This window comes from Podarcis liolepis (genome assembly GCF_965112155.1).
Source record: "Podarcis liolepis genome assembly, chromosome: 9".
In the NCBI taxonomy this organism is placed as follows: Eukaryota; Metazoa; Chordata; class Lepidosauria; order Squamata; family Lacertidae; genus Podarcis; species Podarcis liolepis.
Window position 1 is genome coordinate 24,132,865 of NC_139564.1, and position 12,779 is coordinate 24,145,643.

General features: G+C 42.7%; 1 protein-coding gene across 12 annotated transcripts in view; it reads right to left on the reverse strand.

Moving 5' to 3' along the window:
• LEF1 (lymphoid enhancer binding factor 1) overlaps window positions 1-12,779 on the reverse strand; it is a 102,737-nt gene that overhangs the window by 16,008 nt on the left and 73,950 nt on the right. For all 12 annotated transcript variants that reach the window (XM_083459279.1, XM_083459274.1, XM_083459281.1 and 9 more), the window contains 4 exons: window positions 10,988-11,110; window positions 9,426-9,588; window positions 2,717-2,824; window positions 739-787 (listed from right to left, as the gene is read on the reverse strand). In XM_083459279.1, coding sequence (XP_083315405.1) covers window positions 739-787; window positions 2,717-2,824; window positions 9,426-9,588; window positions 10,988-11,110 — 443 coding nt within the window. The remainder of the gene's footprint in view (window positions 1-738; window positions 788-2,716; window positions 2,825-9,425; window positions 9,589-10,987; window positions 11,111-12,779) is intronic.

The window sequence follows — 12,779 nt, forward strand, 5'->3', positions numbered from 1 at the left end:
TACCAAATCAGTCAACCAGTTATCTTCACAGTGAGGGAATGTGTAGACCCGAGATACCTGTTGCTGCCTGTTCCCTCCCCACCCCCCTACTCCTGGAGGTCAGTAGAGTCAGTAGGGACTATGATTCAACCAGTAGTGGCTCCCAGCTACTACTTGTTGAAGCTAGACCAGGATGCAGATTGGAAACAAAGGAAACAGCCCTTTTTAAAACAGCCATGCCTGTATGTGTAGGGGTAGTGGTGGCAATTCTGCAGCTACTGCAAACAATTTTCAGCTGCCATTGCCATTAGAGCATGAGCTTGTACAAAGAAGCAGCAAAGGTTGGATGCCCTATAAATGGTGCTGCTTCTGTCAGTGCAGACCTCTGGCGAAGAGCACTTGGAAAGTATTGTAAACTGCGCTTGCAGGTGTTATCAGTGATCTCCAGGCTTTCTGCCTGTACTGACCTCCAAGAAAAGGGAAGGCCACGCTTCCCTTCCAAATGTCGAAACACAGTACAGAGCTGGATTCCATACATTCCCTCAAAATGAGAGCAAGTCTACAGTTTGACACCCCACTGAGTGTAGAAGGAAAAGGCAATAAAGACAGCAGTAGTATCCATTAGAATATGTACTATTTGATACAGAAGTGTTTGTGCGAAGAATTCTATATATAGAACCAGAAATAAGCATTAAAGGAAGTGCTGAATTTTTAAAGTAGCACACATATTTAACATGAAGCTCTACTCATAAAGCATACCTGCGGTAGACTCTTGTAGCTTTTCTCTCTTCCTCTTCTTTTTCTTTCCCTATATTAGGCAAGAAAAGTGGGGAGGGGGGCAGACACTTTTTACAATCATATAATCACCTTCCTACTTAACATTTCTGAAAGGGTGATAGCACATCAAAAGCCATTTCTGATTATCTCCATGTTATTTTTAACTATTATATTCATTTGGGGTTTTCCAGCCAAAGCAAATTCAATATCTCCATATTTATGTGATCCCACAAGGATTATTCTTCTGACAATTTTGCCTATATTCAGGTACAAAAAACTTAGGAGTTTCAGTGTAGTGTAAAAAGATCCTCCTCAAAACTGAGCTCTAGGCTCTGCAAAGTGCCTTAAACCTTACTCAGTTGTTTAAGTGTGAAGAGTACTTCTTTTAGTAGAAATCATTTCAAGGAAGAAAATATCCTAGATGACTATACTTGCAGGAAGCAGACACATTGAAACTTGTTTCAGAAAAATGCTACCGGACCCCAGTTACATATATTATAATGAGTAATAGACTAAAACAACATTTGAAGCCATGATTCAAGTTGTAGGCCTGTATTTGTAAGCCAAAAGCTCTATATAACTGTAATAAGGAGTGGTAACGTGAAATGCTGCAAAATGATGCATTTCTGCAACAAAGAGTAACATATAAATCTGTGCTCTTGCAAATACTCATGACTGCCTCAAAACATTTTGGTCAGGGTGTTTGACAGAAAGCAAAGCATTTTCCAACTGGAAAGAGATCGCAGTTTTAAAGGTCGGACTGGCTATCACATGTTTTCAGCATAAACTCTCAGTATAACCAATCTATACTCTGCAGCACATGTTCTTAGCTCCTAGTAGCTGCATGGTTACAGTACTACCCTCCTCTTGCCCATTTTAACACAATTCATTATGATAAAACAAGTCTTTCAGAAGAGATTTAAATTAAGAGCAGACAAAAGGTTTTATTAAGTGAATGTAGGTTCTGGGCAAAAGAGATTCTCTCTGCTCTGAAGCTCAGTGGCTCTTTTATGGAGTTTTACTCAGGGGCAAGTCTATTTACCTATCATTAACTAGGCATACTGGATTATGGCTGTAGCAAACAAAGGATTGAGGGTTTTTTATGAATGTGTGACACACTGCATTTTCAAAGTAAGAACTAGGTCTGGGATTAGGCTTCTCTTTGAATTCTTTATTTAGGAGTGATCAAGGCTCAATCTTAGCTAATTCCCAGACAAATAGTTTCTAGGCTATCATGGGTATGGAATTTTTTTTTAATACAGACAGATAAGTTTCAATGAGTAAATGGCAAAATGTTCAACATTAACAGTATCATCATTGGGTTTTGGTATGAGCGGTGTAGCTTGTTAATTTTTTTTCATAATTAAATATGTATAATTTTTTAAAGCAGCACTGACTAAACAATTTAATTTTTATAATTAATTTATAATACATCTGCAGCTGAAGATGACTGTTCTTTTCAAATCAAGGTGTAAAATTTAGTTCACATCCATTCTACCTACTTAATAAAATAAAATAAAAGCCATACACAAGCCTTAAACACAAAGCACAAACATACAGCTCAGATTAGTTCCAGGAAAATCCAACAAGCCACCTTCAGAAGAGATTCATTGTCTCTGTTTTTATTAACCATGTGATAAGCATGCGTCAAAAGAGTTATCAGGTGGGGGACATATGTGAATTAGTGCTCCAGATGTTTGCAAAGCTATCTATCCCTTAATTGCCGTTTTGATGTTATTTGTCACATGGCATAAAGCTGGACCAGGAACACACCCATGGCCAATTCCAGATTAGTTTGGGATATGCAGAAGCAATCTAAAGAAAGGCAAGAGAATCAATGGCACTTAATTCAAAGTGAACACAAGGCCGACAGTGCATCTCATTGCCCAGCTGCTACCCTCACCTAGACTTTTAACTACTGCAAATTGCGAGCTGAAGAAAGTGTAAATAATCGGCTTACGTAGTTGTCCCTTGCAGACCAGCCTGGGTAGAGCTGCATGTGTAGCTGCCTTTCTTTCCGAGCTAGTTCATAATATTTAGCTTGTTCTTCACGGGACAATGCGTGCCACTGCAAATAAGGAGAGAAAGAACGAATGTTACGTTTTTGTACAAGAACGTGCTAAAAATAAAGGACAGCATTAGTTCTAATTTCTCTGGGTCATGGGAAAACACAGAGTGCTCAATGATAAGGTAAGAGAAGCTCCATATTATACACAGAGGATTATTTAAGTAGTAAGATCCGTATGAATTCTAACCCACTTTGTTGGCATACCCACGGTGATAGTGTTTCAAGATAGACTCAATCTCCATGGAAGACTATCAACCACGATGACTATGCTCTGCCTCCAAAGTCAGAGGCAGTATACCTCTCAATACTAGATGCTGAGAATCACATGGGGGGAGAGAGTGCTGTTGTGCGTTTCTCCTGTCTGAGAGCTTCCCATAGAGATCTGGTTGGCCACTGGCAGAAGAGGACGCTTTGACTGGATGGCCCTTCAGCCAGCAGGGCTCTTCTAATGTTCTTAGGCAGGGGTCGGCAAACTAAAGCCCGGGGGCCGGATATGGCCCACCGGGCTCGTTAATCCAGCCTGCGGACCTTGCGAACTCTGCCATCCATTCGGTCAGTCCCTGCTCTAAACCGGCGTGGTGCGGAGGCCTCACCACTCAGGGACTGACTTCCATGATGCTGGCGTGGCAATTCAACTTGGAAAATTCTCTTTTCATCATACTGCTAAAGATGTTGAACTGATACTTGGAAAGAAAAAGAAATCTGGACAGCAGGATCTGAAGTTACTATTAGAACAAAAAATGGCCTGAAACCTAGAATATATTTAGTTTTGGTACATAAGAGACCCAAAAGCCATTGCAAAGTTTTGAGACCATGAAGTGAGTACCATCTGAACAGACAGACAGGTGAAAGCAGTCTATCTTGATAGTTGCTTTCTGCAAGTGAGATTAATGGTAGCAGTTGAGAGGTGGGACACAGAAGCAGGAGATAGGGGCTTGGAGTAAGAAGTCACCCTAGTTATAAAAAATAACAATCTTTTTAAAGTCAGCTACTCTTACTCATTGTGTACATTCATGTCCTTGCATGGTCAGAAGCATCACTGGCTCTAATCTGAGCACCAGTGATGGGGCAATAGAATATCATGTTTTTCCATCTCTCAAAAGGGTAGCAGGTATGTTCATTCTTTAGTGGGAGCTCTGTCACACTTCCAGTCATTCCTTTCCTTTGGGAGCATTTATATTTCCCGATTTCCATCACAGACTGAGGCTGGAACAACATTTTTTATTGCTGTGGTTACTACTATAGTCTTCAATGAACTTTTGAGTTTAATGTTTCAAAACCCATTCTGATTAATTGGCATTTCAGGACTGGACTTCAGCTGTTCCAGCGCAAGGCAATCTTTAGAACAAGTGAACAGCACTCTCTCTCTCGCTCTCTCTCCACATACACACACCTTCTCCAAGCCACAGCAGCTTTTGCTCTCAAGAAGCAGCCAGTTCCAGCCCCCGCAGCTGCCTGTCAGCTGTTTCACAGCAGGAAGTGAGGGTAGAAGCTTAGGGCTTCCAAGAGCCAAACAGCAGGGAACAGGGGAGGGAGCCAGCAGGGGACAGAGCAGTAGCACAGAAGGTATGCTGCTTTCCTCCCAAGGGGCTGATAGTTTTCTTATAAAAAGGTTTGGGGTCCTCCAGAGGGAATCACAAAGGTTAGATCATCATCTCTGCATCTATGTTTTATCACCCAAATGTAATATTCTGAATAATTTGCCATCATTATGCAAGACACTGTTGTTACCCAACATTTTAGCAACTCCTCATTTTTTCCTGTCTCCTTTGTTTGTTTATTGTTTGCTGTTGGTGGGCAATTACACATGTGGTCAGTTTTAATTTAATTAACTGATGGGATCGGTTAGGGTTTAGGAGCAATAGCAACCCGAGAGCTGTGGAAACATGTAGCACAGTTATCCCAGACTTCTATACAAATGTACAAACAGTGCTTAAAACACTGTATTAATTTATTTGGTAAGTGGGAAAGGTTTTGCGGCAGCAACATTTCAACGCTTTTAAACAGAACTCTCTCTCTCTCTTAGTTTGTGTACTGAAGTTGCTTTGGAAAGAAGTCTCAACAGAAGTCTGGAAAGATTCCCACAACACCGTTCTCTCCTCCCTCCAACCCCCAGCTACAAGGTGATTTCAGTTGTGCGCCATCTGCCACTGTGTTCAAAGTTTGGCTTTTAGCAGGCCATCGCAAATACTATAAAAGTGATATTTGATGTAACATGCCAATAGTCAAATCCTCTTGTGTGTTGGCAGATGCACAGAGCCAGCTGACCTCAGGCTAAAGCGACTTGTGTACAGACACAGGAAAGACTTTCCCTTCAAATATGTCCTTCGGAGGCAGCGTGAGCAAACAGTCCATTTATTACCCCATAAGTTCTGCCTACGTAGGACGGGCCTCAGTGAGAAGCCAGTGTGCTTCCCTCATCCTTGAACAGCGTGTGTTTAGCAAGCAAATTAAACATTCGGTGGCTGGGAAAACCCAAACACGGTGCATAAAGTGGTGGGCAAACATAATGCCCCCTCTATCGCTAGCTGAAATGTTGGAATAACCATTCTCTGTTCTTCTTTGTCAAACGTGGTTAGCTGTAGAGAATGTCGGATTTACAACTCGGGGCGGGGGGGAAGGGCTGGTAACTTTACAATATGTGCAACGCTGCACAGAAATGCAGCCTAAAGTAAGAGCGGAGAATGAGAAAATACAAAATGAGCAGGTCCCTTGGCTGAGCCCTGCAAAGGGCTTCCTCCAGGCATGGAAGCTACAGACATGCACTTCAACAAAATGAATACTCACTTGGCCGTCAGACACACTGTACACCCTTACTTAAGGCAAGTTGTCCTCTGAATACTAGTTACTAGGAATTGCAGATGGGCAGAGAGTGCTGTTGTGCTCATGGTCTGCCTACAGGCTTCCATAGGCATCTGGTTGGCCACTGTGAGAACAGGCTGCTTAACGAGATGTTCCCTTGGCCTGATCCTGCAGGCTTGTCTTACAGGGAACAAGGCAAAGGCAAAGGGAACACCCTCCCATCAGATGTCAAACAGATAAACAATTTTCTGAAGACATCTGAAGGTAGCCCTGTATTGGGAAGTTTTTAATGTTTGATGTTTGCTGTGTTTTTAATATGTTGGAAGCTGCCCAGAATGGCTGGGGCAACCCAGTCATATGGGTGGGGTATACGTATTATTATTTTCTTATATTTTTATTTCTTAAAGCAGCATACATACATTTTTTTCCCTCCCCATCCTTCACTCAGTGCTCTTAAGTAAAAATGTTTTATTGCTGTTGTGGTTTAGACTGGCGTGGTAATTCAACTACATAGATCCATCAAAATTGATGGACCTAACTCAGTCATGTTCATTAATATCAACGGGTCTACTCTGAGTAAAACTTAGTTGACTACCACCCTAAATTGTTTATTAGCTAATTATGTATTTTAACTTTGCATACAACCTTGAACCTGCTGAAGCACAAAGAATAATAATCATGATATACATTTGAAAATAAATAATCCATCACCTTCTCATTAACTTTTAGAAGGAACCCTTTTCCTTAAGGAATGTTCTGGGACTGGGGAACCTTGTAGTAGGCAATAGCCAGCCAGTACAGTGAACAACCAGCTTATGTAGCAAATTTTCATCCATCCTCCAGAACTCAAAGCTAGAGCACGATGAGAAATTTGGACTGAATACACCTACAATGCTTCCAAATTGTCAACACTATTTTAACAATGTTACATCTGCCTTCATCTAGGACAGAGTGGTCCAGCATACTGCTCAAGGGCCACGTGCAGCCTGAAATACCATTTTTGGTGGCCCTTGACAACATTTGATGCCCGCTCCCAGCCCTCGGGATGCCTTCCCAAAGCTTGGTAAGTGAGACACTGGGCTTTGGGAAGGAAGCACGAGGGCTCTGACAGGGTCCTAAGTTAGTGCTTTCCCAACTTTGGGAAGGAGGAAGGAGGGCTCCAGGATCCTACCAGAACCTCGTGACTTCTTCCCAAAGCATGGCACCTCACTTAGCTTCCAGAAGACAGTGTGAGGGCTTGGAGAGTGTCAAATTTTAGCCTTTGGGTTCCGTGTCAAAGTACTCTTGCAGTCCACTTTGTATGAAATTTTGGACTGCCCTGATCTAGGAGGACTATCAATTGTTTTGACCCATGCCATGGGTTCTGAAATGTATGCATATTATTGAATGTGGTGTGGAAGTTTCTCTCAATCTGCCCAATAATCTTCAAACTTCTATACCCCAAAAGTGGTTTGTTTCACAACACAAGTGTAGCAGACAGTACATTCAGACTCTTTTGTCCTTTAAATACCAAAATATTTGGCATGAAAAGTTTTTTAAAGGTTCTGAAGAGGTACTTCCATGGAACTAAATTTGAGTGTACTTTCTAGAGTACAGCTACAGCTGTCTACCCAGAAAGGCAGCACTTGGATTCCTGCCTAGGTGCTATCCTTTGTAAACCATTATCAAACACTGAGACCAATCATGGAATAAAGGACATAGGAGCTACCTTGGGAGACGAGAGGTAATTGGACTTGTAAGTCTTGCAGAAAGCTGTCAAAATATAGACAAGAGCTTAAGCTAATTCAGTGTTTGTGAAAACCAAAGAAGGTATATTCTGTCCTATGGTGTATTTACACAGCATAATAATAAAACACAGAGAACGTGCTTTGATAGAACCCAAGCAATAAACATTATAGTATTCTTTGCAAATAGAGCCCTAATCACTCTGACGCCAAGTCTCATTTTAAAAGCCAAGGGTTTAAGTAACTGGCAAGCATAGTGAAAGCTAAAGAAATATCAGAAGAGAATTAAAATTCAGACTTAAAATGAAAGTCTCAACTTGCAAATTCAACAAAATAGTAGTCATATTGCTAATACCAGTGGGTTTTTTCTGCGGGACGCAGGGATATGCATACCCCTAAACATTTTGTGAATCTAAGTTTGGCCTCATTGAGGGGCAGTATTTCAATATGAGAAGGAAAATGAGAGTACCCCTAAACTTTTTTTTAGAAAAAAAAAGTACTGGCTAATAGTTTAAGGAAAGTATCACATGAAAATATTGCAGAAGAAAAGGAAGCATGTACTGCAAAATGTAATTCTTTCTTCCAGCACAACTTCTGCATATTTTACCATGGCTATTTGTATACATTTGTTCAAATCAAAGCATGAAAACAAGTGGCTAACAAAGGCCAATCTAGTGTAGCATTCTCTTACTACAGTGGACAGCTAGATGTGTATGGGAAGCTCGCAAACAGGACATACCGTATATTTCGTCCTACAGGGCACACCGGCCCATAGGACGCACCACAGGAAAAATTATTCCCTCCCCCCAGCCGCAGCTGCCGCCCCAAGCCTTGCGCACACCTGCCCGAAGCACGGGGCACCCTCCAGAGGGCTCCGCGTGCTTCGGGCTGCAGGCTGCCGCCCCAAGCCTCGCGCGCCCGGCGGGACCTCCCGCCGGGTGCGCAAGGCTTGCGGACACTCGCCGGGGCTGCAGGCTGCTGCCTGCAAGCCTTGTGAGCCTGCAGGAACTCCCGCCGGGCTTGCAAGGCTTGCGGATAGCTTCCTGAAGCCTAGAGAGTGAGAGGGGTCGGTGCGCACCGATGCCTCTCGCTCTCCAGGCTTCAGCGAAAGCCTGCATTCGCCCCATAGGACGCACACACATTTCCCTTTCATTTTTGGAGGGGAAAAAGTGCGTCCTATGGGGCGAAAAATACGGTAAGTGCAACAGGATTTCCCCCACTCATGTTCCACTGCCACTGACAGTCTTATGACACATGGCGAGCACACCTGCGTGAAATATGAAGCTGCCTTTTACTACTGGTGCGTCTAGGGCAGAGGACTGCTTTCATGTGGCAGGCCAGAATCTTATCTCCCCTCCATCTCCACAAACGAACTTTGACAGGTGTATAGGACAGCCCACCTGCCAATCATCTGACATCCTAATGATGCCAATGATTGACACTTGTAAAGGTCTTTTGTGCTGCTTGTTGGGCTCTTTGGAAGCACTGTGCAACAGAGCTTTGTGAGCACTGCCAATTGGTAGAGCCTGCAAAGCCCCTTTTGGCCAACACCTGCCTTTACCTGCCACACACCTGGTGTCATATATGACTGCAGGTGTGGGGCTGGTGGGTGTGGCTGGTGAGTGTGGCCACCAGCCTGGGAAGTCTCATGAATCCATAGCTGTCAACGTTCCCCCTTTTTAAAGGGAAATTCCCTTATTCTGAATAGGATTCCTCGCAAGAAAAGGGAAAAGTTGACAGCTATGTGAATCAGAGATTCCCCACTTCTGGTCTAGCCTAGTGTTGACTTCTCTGAAAAGCAGGTCAGGAGTCTTTTTGGTTCTCCTACCTGAGAGCCTTGTAAATGGAGGTCTGTGGACTTAAATTTGACCCTTTATGCATGCAAAACACGTGCTTTACCTTATGGGCCCCAGCTTTATGACACAACAAGACTACTTGCTTTCATTTTAAACTGCATCACATAGCTCCCAGTAGCCAGTGACTACGTTGTCGAGGTGGGTACCGGGGCAAGGGTTTGTTGGACGGCACATACTGAACACCGAACATGCACATACACAAATACGGTTGTGTCATACCCTTCTGCCAAGAATCTGATTGATAGCTGCACTTTCTTTCAGAGTACACTCTGCTACGACATTCGCTCTCATCTCTTTCATGTATAACATGAAAGCATTCAGAGGCTTCTTAATGTGAGGTCTTTTGGGCTCCTGTTCTTTCCTCTGTTCATGCTGAGGCTTCCTAAAGGTAGCAGGAGGAAAGGAAATACAGAAAGAGCAACTGTTACCATTTTCAACACGTTATTTCAGATGACCAACTATTTTTCTGAGCAGCCGTGCTTGATTGGTTATCACATTTTTGGAGAGAAGAGGAAACACCCTATATGTTCTATCACAATGTTCCTCCACCAGTGGATTGGGTAGTCCTCAGTGCCACAGCCTATCCAGTGCCTCCTAACTGGCTTGCCCCACCAACCCCTGATATAACCCCAGGCTTCTAGTTAGATGAGTGCTAGCACCAGCAACCCCTTGCATGCTGAGTCAAGATGGTCAGGGGCCAGAGAAGTTCCAGGAGTGGGGCAGGGGTGGGGAAAGGCATGAAGGAAGGGGCTAGAAGATGGGAAATGTTGTAGGAAGGAGAAGGGAATATAAAAGAACCAGGAGGGAGGGAGGGAGGAAATAAACTGGCAATGTGTTGTGTTGTTCTTTTGCAGGAGGGTGGTGGTGGGTACAAGTTGAGTACAAAGAAGAGCATGAAAATAGCTTACAGGATATGGGTAAAAATCTTTTGAGAGACAGGTGGGGATGTGAAGCAGAGAAAGAAAGAAAGTAAGTAAGTCTTTTCCACTTAAGAACATTTGGATCAGCAAATTCTGCCTAAAATCATGAGGACATCACATCAACTCCAGAACAAATATCTGTACTTGAGGAAAGCTGAGCTATGGAATTTCATTCTAGGGTTCAGTTCCCAAAAGACCCATTTCGTCAAGCTTGGGAACTTTATCACTGAAGAATGCCACTGGTCCTAGGGATGGAGGCAACTTTTCTAGACCCTTGTCACTTTTGCAAAATTCCACGTTTTGCATAATTATTTTGGCTAATTCCATTCTATCTCTGCATTAACTTGCATTTTAAATAATATTTAAATACATATTTAATATTTTAATATGTACTTTCATGTGTCTCCTCTTAAAACTCTGAAAACATTGGAGAAGCCTGAAGTCCAGTGGACAGCTGCATCCCGATATACTCATTACTCTGAGAGGTGAGGATTTTGTAAGCATGCAACTAACATGGGAGTTACGTTCCGGGGATTGCACCTAAAGCCAAAATTATGTAAAGTCAAAACCCATTGGGTACAATGGCGGGCAGGATTGCCAAAGTCATTTCCCCCAGAACCCTGCCCCCTTTCCATCCCCCTTTTAATTTTTTTATATATTTTTAAAATACTAATGCAATCACTATTTCTTTGTTGAAGAATACCAAACATTGACATGATATTTAGACACAGATTCAGTGATTTCCCATGGGAAGTGAAAAAGAGAGAGACTGAGACTACTTATTTGCCATGCTTACTCAACTTTTAAGGCATTGCAGATGAAAGACCAGAGATTGCAATTAAAGACCAGAGGAAAACTCACACGTGCATTAAGTCACTGTCTGTGTGTGGATGTTCTTGTTTGACTTGAGGTGTTACAATAGCTGGGTGAGGGATTCCAGTTGTGTGGGGTCCTGGAGGACCAGGGATCATATGATGTGAAAACCTACAAAAAAGAAAAAAAGTGCAGTCTTCTTCATAATGGGAACTCAAACACAGTATAGGATACCTACACATCACTCAAGACAGGCCTAGGAGGCAGTTAAGACACCATGATACACCAATGTGGGAAACAATTATTTGGCTAAAACGTGTGTTACAAATAGGGTTTTTAGTCTCCTGTTATCTGTGGCTTTGGGAATCTGGAATTAGACACAAGTGAATTTAACATGGCCAATAATTTCAAAAGAATAAAGCCCTTAACCAAAAAAACTGTTTCCACACAAGTATAAAAGATATTGAGTTATCCACCACCAGCCAACAAAAGGTAGTAATTGTCATGCAGAAAATTAAAAAAAAACCTCCAACAAAGGTAACTTGCGTATCTTTAGAAAGGGACATTAAAACCTGTCTTACATTTCATCAACCTTACTTGATCACATATCAAACTTTTAAGTCCCCAAGCGTGTGGGGGAAAGAATATGGGCTAGTGTTTTGCCTTAGGCACAGATCCAAATCAGTGTGCTTCTATTGGGATGGCTCATACTACAGATAAATTGAAATAAATATTTAAAATGGAATTACTGAACTAGTTTACTACTTCCCCTTTGAGGCTTCTTTGGTTTTATCTCCCCCCCCCGCCCCCCGCCTGAAATGTGTTGGTAAGGTAACCTTCTTGCATATTCCATCAAGAAACTCACAGGGCAGGGAAATTAGCCTGTGCTCTTAAAGAGCACACTGAAATGTTTTTAATGGTGGCTTGCTCAACTAGGAATTTGCAAGACATCTTATTCCTAAAGATGCATAAAAACAGTGATTAAAGGGGGAATCCTATGACAAAATCCACCAGGATGAGCAGTTTAGGATGCAGCAGATCTATGGCTCAGCCAGCTGATTCCTGTCTTGGCCAGCATTAAGTCCCAACCCTGGCTCAGCTGAAGCTCATCCTGCCTTAACCAAAGCTGGCGTAAATCAGCAGAAAGGGATGTGGTGGGGCGTGATCAGAGGGGAGGACTTAGGCTGGATCCTAAACCCATTCAACTTGATCACGTGACTTGGCAACCTGGCATAGAACACTACTTTAAATACCAGGTTTAGGCACAGCAGCAGTTCTACTGCTGAATGAGGTTTGGATCTGGTGTAACTTTATGCAAGTTTAACTTACACCAGTGTGCTCTACACCGGCTTCTTGTGCATAGGATTGGTCCCTACGTGATAAAAGCACATGTAAAGAAATGTGATAGAACCCACACCTAAATAGCAAATGCCTGTGTTAATCAACAGTTGTGTGTTTTAAATATGTGTAAAATATGCAGAGGTTCACTGAAACCTTTGGGTACACCAAGCACAGGATATAGAGGCCACCTTCCCATAGTGCGGAAATGTAAAGTGTGACGCGAAAGTGTTGTCCTTGCCATGTCCCAGTTAGTGCTGCTTGCTTGCACTAACACTGCCACCCATTCACACGCCACTATTACAGATATAACCATGTGTACACAGCTTCTTTGCCTTTATTTTAAAACAGATTTGGGCTTGGAAATTTCTTTGAGGTGCTGCAACCTACATGAAAAGAGTAAAGCACAGGAGCAGGGAGTGAAGCCAAAGCGACTCTGATCAAAGGAGTGACCATTTTATATTTAGTGGTTATATTCATGGGGTGCAAAACGACAAACACC